At 39.4% G+C, this 14,267-nt stretch overlaps 1 protein-coding gene across 3 annotated transcripts in view; it reads right to left on the reverse strand.

Moving 5' to 3' along the window:
* Positions 1 to 14,014, reverse strand: part of atrnl1b (attractin-like 1b) — a 928,830-nt gene extending 914,816 nt beyond the window's left edge. For all 3 annotated transcript variants that reach the window (XM_072557357.1, XM_072557356.1, XM_072557358.1), the window contains exon 1: positions 13,696 to 14,014. In XM_072557357.1, the coding sequence (XP_072413458.1) occupies positions 13,696 to 13,979 (284 nt within the window). In that variant the 5' untranslated portion in view covers positions 13,980 to 14,014. The remainder of the gene's footprint in view (positions 1 to 13,695) is intronic.
* Positions 14,015 to 14,267: the final 253 nt, after the last annotated feature.

Consider the following 14,267-nt stretch of genomic DNA (forward strand, 5'->3'; position numbering starts at 1 on the left):
TGGATTGTGGGAGGAAACCGGAGCACCCAGAGGAAACCCACATAGACATGGAGAGAATGTGCAAACTCCACACAGATAGGTCACCCAAGGCTGGAATCGAACCTGTGTCCCTGGCACTATAAGGCAGCAGTGCTAAGCCACCATGCCGCCCTAAGCAACATTTAAAATATAGCTTCAAAGACAGGTTGTTTGGGGGTGGGGCAAAAGACAGAAGTCAAATAACACCAGCCTTTTCAGTAAACCTACCTGAACAGAGGACCACTGTAAAATAATTAATTTCTTCCTCTTGCCCATGATAACTTTCATTTGCTATTTCCTTTTGTGACTGAGAATTCCTCTCACCATAATGAATCCACTATGATAAATCATTTTAAAAGGTCATTTAACACTGATGAGATCAACAAAATGAAGACCTTGGATATCATTGTTCTTTTCAAGTAACCTCTCTTTTTCCCTTTGAGAATGTGTATAGGGTATAAGTAGGCAGGGAAAGAGTTAAGTTTTGAGTTTTGTGAAACAAGACGCTCAGCTGAGCATGACTCAGATCAGATAAGAACTTACAGTTAACAATGGGATGCTGGAGGCAAGGGCAATGGGCTAACAAGGTGGAAAAGCATTCATTACGTAGAGCCATTTAACAAGATGATGTAGCATTCACTATGTGGGGTCAGTTTAACAAGACGAAAAGTATTCATTACGTGGTGAAGTCAGTTATTCATTGTGGAACAGCAGATGGCTTAAATGTTTACTACTAACACTTGCTAATTGTAACAGTCATCCAATCAATACATATGTTGCCTTATCTGTATGCTCCTCTCTGTAAAATTACTATGTAGCTCTTTGAGAAACTGTTGCTCCAGAGAAGACCATGAACTCATGTCTCTGTGCACATGGGCGATCGTTTTTTTTTCTCTCTCTCTTGGGCCCGGAAGGTAAAGATAAAGATAAAGATAGAGGTAAAACCATACTGTATCTGAGCGTTTTGCATCAACTGAAGGCGGAAATAAACGGGATGACAGCTTGATCTGCTGTGCTTTTTCCACACTCTCGACTCTAAACTCCAGCATCTGCAGTCATCATGTTTGCCTACATTGGATTTGGCCTGTTTTTCGTACACAGATCAGTATTGCTGCTGTACTGCAGTAGCTTATTTACAGACACACCTAGTTCTGGAGAACAAGTGTTCATTAATATTGCCTGAATGCGGTCAGGTCCCATATCCTTAAGTATTCAATAACTTCAGCTATTTCTCGGTACCAGCCAGGCAAGTGGAGAATATTACATCACACTCCTGATTTGTTTTGTAGATGGCAGACAGGTTTTTGGCGAGTAAGGGAAGAGAGTTACTTGCTGCAGAATTCCTAGTTTCTGATCTGATCAGGTAGCCATAGTATTTATATCGCTAATCCAGTTCAGTTTCTTAACAGAGGTAATGCCCAGGATATCGAGTGTGAGAAATTCAACAATGGCAATGCTTCTGAATGTCAAGCAGCATATGGATAGATCCAGGTGTGATGAGATGCTGAGAACCTAAGGAGGAGGCAAAAATGGATGATCTACTTGACACTTCGGCTGAAGATTAATGCCTTGTCTTCGGCACTGATTTGCTAGGCTCCTACCTCATTGAGCATGGGATATTTGTGTATCTTTCACCTCCAGCAAGTTATTCAATGGTCTACAATCATTCAGGACTGAATAGATATGATCCATTGGTTTTGGGATTGCTTAAGCCTGGATACCACATACTCCATCCACTGTCCAGCATACAAGTAGCTGCGTTGTAGACTCACCAGAGCGATGTCTTATTCTTTTGTCTTGTGCTGTCCCTGGAAAGCCTTCCTGCATTGAACCAGGGCTTATCTTTCATGTCGACGGTAGTGATAGAATGGTGAATATGCCTGGCCATGAAGTTACAGATTGTGGGTGAATTCTGTTGTTGCTGATGGTCCACAATATCCTTGGATGCCCAGGTCTGCATGGCTAAACCTGTTCTAAGTCCATTCCATTTACCATGGTAGAAGACACCTTCAATGTGACATCTCCAAAAAAAGAAGTTGCACAGTGGGTCACTCCAAACAATACTGTCATGGACAGATACATCTGTGACAGATGTATTGATTGGCATGGACAAGACTAAATAGAATTTATTCCATGTTAGCTCCCTCATCATTAACTGCTAGGCTAGTTCTAGGACCAGTTTGGTCAGTAAGAGTAACGTAAAGCCACTCTTTGTGGTGGACATTGAAGGCCACGACACTCACTACTTTTTGCATCTTTTCCACCCTTAGTGCTTCATTCAAGCATTGTACAACATGGAGGAGTATTGATACAGTACAAGTGACAAATAGCACGAACTTTCTTGTCCACGTTTAATTCACTGGGTTTCGAGTCAATGTTGAGGACTCAAGACAATTCCTTCTCAACTGTATACTACTGTGCTGCCAATTCTAATGGCTATAACCTGACCCATTAGCAGTGATGATGATCTCTGGAACATAGATAATGTCAGGCTGTTGCTTGGGAATCTGAGCCCTCCCATTTTAGCACAAGCCCACTTAGATGTCCATAAGAAGTTAACATGGTTATGTCTACCATTTGCTGTTTCTGATGCATCGTGGATGCCAGGTGAACCATCTGGTTTCACTCATTCATTAGAATTTGTAGCAGATGTAAATAAGTGGTTGCAATGCCATTTCAAAGGGTAGTTAACAGTCAACCACGTTGTTGTAAGTCTGGAGTCACATGTCTGTCAGATCAGGTAAGGATGTCAGTTTTTCCTCCCTAATTTAGTGAAATTAGGATCACAAAATGGATTTTTACAACAACAGTGATCATTAGTTTTTAATCTACATTTTATTCAGTTCAAAAGTTCACCATCTGTCATGGTGGGATTCCAACACATGTACCCAAAAACATTATCCTGGGATTCTGTATTGCTAGTGACATTAACACTACACCATTACCTCCCCCTATTCAAAGACAAGGAAGCCAAAGCAAGACCTCTCTAATGATATAGGCTATGAAGTTAGAACAGCCACGACTGATTGAAATATTGTTCATGAATCATGTTAAATATAAGCAACATGCAGTAACGCCTATTAATGGAATGTAGAACCAAGGCACTGGGAGAACAGAAACATTAAAATCAATTTCATTTTTTTTGGCTCACAGAAGCTCTGAATAATCAGATTTTTAAGACAAATGTTGGATATTCTTTCATCATGTTTTGTAGAACGTATGTTGTTGCTCAGTATCTTTAAATGTTGTGCAGTAGCAAGTGCCCTGGGTATTATCACAACACAAATTTATCACATTTTATTCACAACTGAATTAGAAACTACAATAAAAATCATATTATCCATCAGGCACTGAGATTGGGTGATGCCAGTGAATCATATGTTGCAGCTTGACTCATTGTAGCTTGTGATACTGGTAGAACTGAAATGAAAGCACATCTTGATGAATACTGCAACCTGCAGACAGAGTCTCTCCAATATTGTCTCTTCTGACTGCAAACGGATAGAAAAATACTTCAACCTTCAGACGGTTGTTTTAGAATCACTTCAGACTGACAACCTTGTTACTTCAAATAAGAAAGGCTTTACATGATTATGTGTGGTGTACTTTTTTGTAAGGAGTATGAACATTAACAATAGGAACAGACTTTGTTTATTTCTTCAGATTTATTTCAAAATCTGTATTAAACCAAGGAAGACAAGCTGGTTCATCATTTCTTTCAATTTACCCCAGCAAGAAACAAAACCGACTTTGCTGAAAAGGGTCACCTAATGTCACATGAAGGCCTTTCAGGTTTGTAAACTATTATTGACTATTAACACAGTAAAAGTCAGTGATACATACTTCCAAGATGTAATATTTTCTTCCAAATGTATCCAGTTTTTAAAAAAGAATAAATTTTACTGCTACCTATTTTTCTAATCAACCTGTTCAGAGGGGTTATTATACACCTCCAAAGCAATGGGGACTTGAACCTGGGCCTCCCAGTCCAGGGGTAAGGACACCACCTCTTCCATACAATGGCCACTAAAGTTATATTTTACAGCTAAGCTGTTTTCTGTCCAGCTGCCCAACATTGATAAACAGAACAAAATGCATTTACTGTGAAATTCGACTTCCAAAGCATTTCTGAATCTGTCCAATTTCTTCTATTTTTCTTTAGTAATATCCAATACAAATTGTTGATCATGTGTTAATAACCACAATAGTTTTAGCCAGCTTTGTGTCAGACCATTTTATCAACAAGTACACGAAAGGTTGTCATGTACATACAATTGTAATGTTTTTTAAAAATTAACATGTTCCAATGTGTTATAACATATCTGTGGAGCAGATAGGACTTCAACCCAGGCCTCCTGACCATGAGAATAAGGGTACAACCACTTCACCACATGCATATGATTCATCTTTAGGTAATGATATGCAGTTACTTTTACTGTAGATATTTTCTAATCAACCTGTTCAGAGGTATTATCACGTATTATTACAACTTCCAGACCGGTGGGGACTTGAACCCAGATCTCCTGTTCAAAGGGTAGGACACTACCACTGCACCACAAGACCCCCTTATGCATATGATTATTTTATAATCAACCTGTTCAGAGACATTATGACATACTGCTGGAGCAGGTGAGACTTGAACCCAGGCCATTCGGCTCAGAGAGACAGATACTACCACTGCACCACAAGAGGCCTGACACATTATATTATATACTTCATTTTTTTCTTGGACTACTAACCAGCACCAGTAATCACTCATGTAGTCAATTTAATATCTCCAAGCAAAACCCATTATGGACAATGCAAACCATCAAAAGTCAGGGGGAAGTAGGGACATATGCATATGATAGATGAGTAAGAGAATTGAAATCAGATCTAACAGTATCAATTACTATTTTAATTTATAATCTGGAATGCAATTGCCATACCTAGATTTCTAATCAACCAGAATCACGAACATAATGCACAGCACAAAGATACCATATTTCTTGAGATTGCCAAGCATATTTTCACTTATGATAAGCAAAAGCACAACTCATAACATCACATTTACCACAGACAGTTATCCATAATTAGATAACACTGTATTAACCATTTGCTATTTTCATTAGATACCAATTACAAATTATGCAACTCCAAACCCATCAAATATGTGAACTGTTTCAGGCATTTCAACTGGATAACACACTGTTTCAGCTGTTTAAAAAGTTCAACTCAAAACAGTTCCTTCTTCTGTGGCACTTGGCTTTAAATTAAGAAAGCAACAAGTCAAGACAATAACAGACTGAATAGAAGCTGTTCCACTCAAATATCAAACCCCATCCCAATAACCTCTAGTCCTACCATGGCTTTGAGAATTCTTATGGCCTTTTACACATTTGAGAGTTTGCATGATATACACCAGATAATGGTCAGTCATGATAACTAAAATGTCACAACCTCACAAATGGATAAGGTCATCACTTCATTATCCAGAAAGCCGCGATCTAACTCATATTACCTTAGAATGGCAACGTTTCTCGTTATATATTAATGAACTATATATTATATAGTTCACATTATATGTTAATGATCTGGATGAAGGGACTGGGGGCATTCTAACGAAATTGCCGATGATACAAAGTTAGGTGGACAGGCAGGTAGTACTGAGGAAGTAGGGAGGCAGCAGAAGGATCTAGACAGTTTGGGAGAGTGGTCCAGGAAATGGCTGATGGAATTCAATGTGAGCAAATGCGAGGTATTGCACTTTGGAAAAAAGAATACAAGCATGGACTACTTTCTAAACGGTGAGAAAATTCATAAAGCCAAAGTACAAAGGGATTTGGGAGCGCTAGTCGAGGATTCTCTAAAGGTAAACATGCAGGTTGAGTCCATGATTAAGAAAGCGAATGCAATGTTGTCATTTATCTCAAGAGGGTTGGAATATAAAAGCACGTTGTGCTACTGAGACTTTATAAAGCTCTGGTTAGGCCCCATTTGGAGTACTGTGTCCCCACACCTCAGGAAGGACATACTGGCACTGGAGGGTGTCCAGCGGAGATTCACACGGATGATCCCTGGAATGGTAGGTCTAACATACGAGGAACGGCTGAGGATCCTGGGATTGTATTCATTGGAGTTTAGAAGATTAAGGGGAGATCTAATAGAAGCTTACAAGATAATACATGGCTTGCAAAGGGTGGACGCAAGGAAATTGTTTCCGTTAGGTGAGGAGACTAGGACCCGTGGATACAGCCTTAGAATTAGAGGGGGTAAATTCAGAACAGAAATGTGGAGACATTTCTTCAGCCAGAGAGTGGTGGGCCTGTGGAATTCATTGCCGCAGAATGCAGTGGAGACCGGGACGCTAAATGTCTTCAAGGCAGAGATTGCTAAATTCTTGATGTCACAAAGAATAAAGGGCTACGGAGAGAATGCGGGTAAGTGGAGTTGAAATGCCCATCAGCCATGATTGAATGGCAGAGTGGACTCGATGGGCCGAATGGCCTTACTTCCACTCCTATGTCTTATGGTCTTTCTCAAATTTGCATATATTAAAGACGCATGCCGCCACTGTGCAGTGGCTACAAGATTGATGTCTTCTATTAACTAGAAAGATACAGCAAACAAATCCAGAACTCCCTAGAAGATAAAGAAAAAAAATGTGCTTTTGACAGAACTATCGACCAGTGAGCCTGACATCGGTGGTGGGCAAGTTGTTGGAGGGAGTTCTGAGGAACAGGATGTACATGTATTTGGAAAGGCAAGGACTGACTAGGGATAGTCAACATGGCTTTGCATGTGGGAAATCATGTCTCGCAAACTTGATTGTTACTTCTTCAAAAAACTCAGAGGATTGATGAGCGCAGAGCAGTAAATGTGATTTATATGCACTTCAGTAAAGCATTCGACAAGGTTCCCCATGGAAGGCTGGTTAGCAAGGTTAGATTGCATGGAATACAGGGAGAACTAGCCATTTGGATACAGAACTGGCTCAATGGTAGAAGGTGGAAGTAGGATCGTAGGACACAATTTATATCAAAAGATCAGTGTCATACACTGATGTGATATATTGAACCAATAACAATCTAGGTTTATTCAATATATCGCATCAGTGGGTGACACTATGACCTTTTGCTGTGTCCTATGATCCTACTTCACCAGCTACCTGACAAAGGAGCCACGCTCCGAAAGCTTGTACTTTCAAATAAATCTGTTGGACTATAACCTGGTGTCATGTGATTTTTAACTTGTCCACCCCAGTCCAACATCGGCACCTTCACACCAAAGTCATATATGTTTGTTACATGGTAGTCAGCAAGTGGATCCATGCTTATTTTTGACTTTATTCCATGAGACATCATGGGCTCTGAAGCCCATGTGTCAATATTGAGGGATCATAGAGCAAATCCCTCTCATTGTTCAACATTGTACTGCCACCTCTACTGGGTCGATCTTAATGTGGGACAGGATATACCCCAGGTGCTGTTATATAGGACAGCGTGTGCAAAATACAAGTCCAAGGTGATACAGGAATGAATGATTTGGATGTAACTGTAAAAGGGGCACGATCAAGAAATTTGCAGACAACACAAAAATTAGCTACGCGATTGATAACGAGGAGAATAATTGTAGCTGCAAGAGATCAATGGACTAGTTGGGTTGGCAGAAAAACTGGAAAATGGAATTCAACTGGAAAAAAACATGCGAGGTAATGCATTTAAGGATGTCAAAAAAGGCAAAGAAGAGAAGATTGAAGAGTGTAAACTAAGTGTGAACTTTGGAGTGAATACCCATAAATCTTTAAAGGTTGCAGGAGAGGTCAATAAGGTGATTAAGAAATTCTGTCCTTTATTAACTAAAATATATAATGCAAACAAAGAAATAATTTTGCAGTTCCGATACAATTAGTTAGGCCACAACTTCAGTACAGCCTGCAGTTTTGGTCACTTCATTACAGAAAACGTTGCAATTATACTACCAAGGGTACAGTGCAGATTTTTGAAGATGTTATCATCAGGTGTAGGAAAATTAGCTATGGAAAAATTATTGCATGAGCTCCTTGGAACAGAGGAGGCTGAGGAGAAATGTGATTAAGATGGTCAAGGGGTCTCTGATTTATGCATGTGATCCCTAAGAGGGGTATAATTTTGAGAGATCCAACAGTGAACATTACAAATGGCTGCTTTACTACATCCCGCATTATATTCTGACAAATCAACTTACAAACAGAATGCAGTACAAAATCCATTCACAACCTAGGACTGTTTGTACACAATTGAGTGGGGCCTCAATACTGTGGATGGGAAGGGCCTATTTTCCTCAGCAGCAAGGTCAGCGACTTGGGGAATAGACGTAAAGTGATCAGCAGAGAAATGAGAGGGGAAGGAAGAAAAATGTTTGAACCCAAAAGGCTGTAGGGGTCTGGATCACTGCCTGAAAAAGGTTAAATGCAAAAACCTTTAATTCATTTCAAAAGATGTCTGGATATGCACCTTAAGTACTGTAACCACAGGGCTAAGACTGAAGGCTGAAAAGTGGGACTTGACATGGTTTGTTCCATTCTTTAGCTGCTGTGGACATTATGAGTCAACTGAACATTTTCTGTACAGTAAACTGGGTTAAGTATGAAATCAAGACCACATTTCCTGTGATAATATTGAATATAGCTAGATTTTTTTTCAGCATTCAAGCACAAATTGGCAATAGCATGATCCTTAGTTAACTGTGGATATCAAGAAAGATCAATGACATGTTAAAACTAGTAAGCCAAAACAATGCAAAGGGACTCTCCTTACTTTAAACCTGGGACATACTCTTAAGTTTAAATATCTGAGCAAGTCGAATTTGTTTCACTGACATAATAGAGAAGGCTCATCATTTGAAATCAACACAATCCAAAACATACTGGCGTGTGAAGCAAAGAAATCAATCAAGACCTAAAACAGATAATCTGGGCATTACCTCAAACCATTTCTTGCAAGATAAATTGGCTACCATGTTTTCTCTACTCAAGTAGCAAATACACATCAGAACACTTCATTTACTGTAAAGATCTTGACGATAACCGGAGGATATATAAAGCTTTTGTAAATTTGATATTTATTCCTTAACAATTCAGAGACAATTGCCCTCTCAAAATAGAAGTAATCTCTCACCACCTCCTCCCATCGAGCATGGCAATGTTTATGCAGAGATTAAATCATTTTAATAAGCTTGACTGACTATACTATTTGGCTGCAAATGCTATCAAATCATACAAACTGAAAAATGTGGGTCAGTTCCCTCTTTTAATCCAAGCTCAAGATTGTACCATTTAAAAATAGCTACACTGAAATTAGAATATAAGCAAGTATAACTCTATTACAGGTGTAAAGCAAAATTTAATTGCCCACCCCTCTTTATTAAAAAGCATTCCTTGCACCAACAGAAATTGCTATTTTTAATCTCCACAATTGTATCATATTCAGTTTGATGCAATTTCTTAGTAACAAACCAGAATGGTCAGAAATTAAATTAAGTGCTCCCATTTACTGGTATTATTGTAGTTGCATCATCTAATTAGACTTTTGAATCCTCCAAAAAAAAAGGAATAATTTATACACAATAGAATGTGAATGACTGGTAAGGGCAATCACAATTCCAAAGGGTCCATATGACACAGGAACAGAAAATAGGCCATTCAGCCCATCTCATCTGCTCCACTATTCATTCATGGCTGATAGGTTCTTAATTTGTAAAGGGAATCAAGGGTCATGGGGAGAAGGTGGGAGAGTGGGGTTGAAAAACCTATCTCAGTCATAAACATATTCAATAATCTGGTCTCCACAGCATTCTGTGGCAATGAATTCCATAGATTCATCATTCTCTGACTGAAGAAGTTCCTCCTTATCCATTCTAAAATGCATTCCCTTTACTCTAAGGCTGTGCCCTCAAGTCCTAATCTCTCCGACCAGTTTCTACTCTATTCAGACCATTAAGTATTCTGTATACCCCTCATCCTGCTAAACTTCATTCCAAATAGACCCAGAGTCTCAAACCTTCCTCATATGTTCAGCTTTTCATTTCTGGGACCATTCTCGTGAACCTCTAAACACACTCCAGGCCAGTACATTATTCCTGAGACATGGGCTCCAAAACTGCACACAATACTCCAAATGTGGTCTGAGCAGAGCTTTATAGAGTCTCAGAAGTACATCCCTGCTTTTATACTCAAGTTCGCTCAAATTAAATGCTATCATTGCATTTGCCTTCCTAACTCCTCTCAAGGTAAACTTGCAAGTTGAGTCAAAAGCCTACAGTAGAACTCCCAAGTCCCTGTGCACTTCACACTTCTGAATTTTCGGCCTTTTAGAAACTAGCCTATGGCTCTATTCTTCCTAACAAAGTGCATGACCTCACATTTTCCCACATTGGGCAAAGAAGTGGCAGATGAAGTACACTCTTCTAACCTGTTCAAACCCTCTGCAGCCTCCCCACTTCCTCAATGCTACCTGTCCCTATACTTATCTTTGTATCATCTGCAAACTTAGCCAGAATGCCCTCAGTTCCTTCATCATGATTGTCATGTACAAAAAGTGAAAAGTTGTGGTCCCAACACTAAGCCTTGCGGAACATCACTTGTCACCTTTCATTCCCACTCTTGGCTATCCATGCTAGCACCTTGCCTCGAACACCATGGACCCTTACATTACTCAGCAGTGGCACCTTGTCAAAGGCCTTCTGGAAGTCCAGGTGGATCATATCCATTGGCCCTCCTTGGTCTAACCTGCTCATTACTTCCTCAAAGAATGTCAGCAGCTTTGACAGGCATGACCACCCCTTGATGAAACAGTGCTGACTTTGCACTATTTTACCATATGTTTCCAAGTATTCAGAAATCTCATCCTTCACAATGGATTCCAGGATCTTACTCATAACCAAGATGAGGTTAATCACTCTGTAACTTTCCGTCTTTTGCCTTACTCCCTTTTTAAACAGGGGTCACATTAGTCATTTTCCAGTCCTCTGGGACCACCCCTGATTCTAACAATTACTGAAAGATCACCACTAATGCCTCCACTATCTCCCTTAGAATTGACAGTGTGTTGCTGGAAAAGCACAGCAAGTCAGGCAGCATCCGAGGAGCAGGAAAATCGACGTTTCCGGCCAGAACCGGAATAATTTTGGTGTCATTTCAGGCCAGGGTCTGGCGCAAAATGTTGATTTTCCTGCTCCTTGGATGCTGCCTGACCTGCTGTGCTTTTCCAGCAACACACTCCCATCTCTAATCTCTAGAATCTGCAGACCTCTATCCCCTATCTCCCTTAGAACTCTGGGGTATAGTCTATCTGGTCCAGGTGATTTATCCATCTTCAAGCCATTCATCCATCTTCATGCAAATAATCAAGACAATTCCATACATTACCAATTCATAATTTCATTCTATTCTCATTCATTTAACCATTGCCAACGACATATATACACTTCTGCAGGAAATTGGTGGTCAGCATGATTTATATTTGAAATTACTGTAGGCTTTAATTTGTTTTTGTCTACAGACTAGTACCACCTTACACTTAAGCTTATTGGGTCTTGCAGTTTTCACTGACTTATTTGAAACTTTCTATGCCAGAGCTTGGCTGATAGTACCAAATGCAGAGGACTATAAAATCTTGATGTGCCTATCTGATGAATTATTGGAAATTAGTGGTTGTGGCATCAAGATAGTTTGCTAGTCTCTGAACAACTGTGGATTTTCTGCCATAACACTAGATTGTTATGTGGCTACAATAACTAGCTGTCTCCCTGAAATCTCTGCTAAACTCTGGATTTGAATTGACCCACTTAACTGCACTATATATGTGTTGCACTTTGACAATTTGTAACCACTGTCAATTTGAAGAACCATTCTAACACATGCTTCTCAAGATCAATCCAGTGGATGGTCCTTATTCTGACACTACATTTGTTCTGGACACTTTTCTTTCTCCATTCTCAAACCAGTTTTTTATTCTAAATTTAAACAAAATTGCTTCTCAGCAGTTATTTGACATGTTGTCAAATGAAAAAAAACTTCATTCACAATAGTTTTGCTGAAGGATCCAATTCTTTTGGCCATCTCCAGCCATGCAAAGTCTGTTGCGTGAGTATTTCTTGTATCTAACTTAAAATATAAGGCAAGGAAAATGGGCATTTCTAGGGCAAAATATTGAGGCTAGTTATTTATTGAGGCTAGTTATTAATTGTTGCATAGCATTTTGTAGCTGGTTGGTGGTGGGGGGAGGGAAGAAAGGAGAAAAATAAAGTAAAAAAAATCTTGGTGCATCAGTATATGCGTAAGTTTGACTTTTAGTTCCAAAGTATTGTGTTTTATATACCGCAATCAATGGTACATTTTTAATAAGCTCCACTGCTCACAGACTGCAAAAACATGGCTTAGTGTCAATAATTTCTAACCCTAACCCAACCTCAAGGTATGACAGAAGTACAAACATCCAAATCAAACACAACCATCTTGCTCTCATTGTTAAGCAGCCAACCATATAGTAATATTAGTGAAGGAGTGGGAGCAGATCATCTGTCTACCCAAGAGGCCACAGAGACTGCATGGCAAAAGAAGATAACTTTATTTTGGAGCAAGGGTGTGAAATGGAATCAATTACATATACATTATATAGCACCTTCAAAAATGATAGAAACCAAGCATTTCAACTATTTTAAGTACATTCATTATAATTAAGAAAGAAAAGTCAATCCAGGTCAAGCAAGTTTAATTGGATATCTACAAAAGCTATGAAAATGGTAACAAATTTGGTGGACTTCAATTCTAGCCCTTCTGTTGACTACAACACAATTTGCATACAGTAAAAAGGAGAATTCATTCAATTCTCTCATCCTGAAAAGCCTCAGACTGTGAGCACAATAACTGTCAAGTCTAGACATAACATTAGCACCATGAAAAATATTTTTAAAAATCAATTGCCTAAGGGAAGAGAAAGCTTTGTGCCAGATTTAAAGGGGATGGGTGTTAGGTGAAACGATCATTCGTAATGTTTTAATTTGCATGCTGCCCCGACAAGAGGAACTTTATGGTACCAAGTCGAAAAATGAAACAGCGATTCTAAGAAAAGAAACTACAACAAAATTTTGCAGTTACAATGACAGAAAATATAAAGACAAGGTGCAGCAAGATGGTTAACATTCCAATATCGCTCGGGAGGTTTCAATTGTTATTTCAAGACTTCTTGTCAATATTTCATACAGCCAGAGGCCTGAACTGCGATGTCTGCAATCGGTTTTACACATCATTAATAAGGTTAAGTAAGTTTGAAGATGAAGAATTGCAATAAAATATATCCGGTGACTGGTCTGAGAGCTGTTTACACCATGGAAATAATAGCAAAAATCCTTGCTCACTGCAATGGAAATAATGCAGTGTCAAAGTTGGAATTTATGAATTGTTCAAGAATATACTTAGATGTCAATTAGTTATTCCCAGACTCCAAAATTTGTATTTTTTCCGACATTATAACCTGGTTAACAACGAAAACGCCCACTTGAAATGCCATTATTTAAATTCCAACTGATGCTCACTTTACGATCAAACATACAATTGTGTTGAAAATGCACCTCATTATGGAAAAGAAATTCGCAGTACCTTCAAATTGATTCTAAATAAAATATAAGAGAGGATAACATGAAACCAGTTGTTCTTACTTGAATCTACCCCCGCAGTGTTGACACTGTTCGCCGACCCATCCTTGGTCACAGATGCAGCTCCCATTCACACATCTCCCGTAGATACACGGCGTCTTGTCGCAGTCTCGGCAAAACCCCACACGGGCCGACACCACCAGGTAGAGGAGAGCATAGCAGATACCGGAGCGGTAAGGATCCGGGCCGTCCCGGACTGCCACCGCCGAGGGCCCTTTACTCCAGCTCAAGCGATTCAATCCCGGACCGGTTTGCGGGTTCCCACCGCCGTTTGCAGCAGCCGCCATTTTAACCTGGTGTATTTCAGTTTCCAGAACCCTCCCTCCCCCCCCAAAAAAAAATCCTTCCCCTCGACTCCACTTACCCCCCAGCCTCCAATTCAAACCAGCCGGGACTCTTTCCTCGATAAAAACAAACTGACCACCTCCGAAAGCCGAAGAACTTTTAAAATAATTGTTTTAATTTTTTTCAAATAAATTGTTAAAATTATTTTAAAACGATTTGCCCTTTTAAGCAGGAAATAAAATTCTTTTATGTTTTTATTTTAATATTTTTGAAAGATCAAAAATACGCCG

The sequence above is a fragment of the Chiloscyllium punctatum genome, chromosome 38 (assembly GCF_047496795.1).
Source record: "Chiloscyllium punctatum isolate Juve2018m chromosome 38, sChiPun1.3, whole genome shotgun sequence".
NCBI classification, from domain to species: Eukaryota; Metazoa; Chordata; class Chondrichthyes; order Orectolobiformes; family Hemiscylliidae; genus Chiloscyllium; species Chiloscyllium punctatum.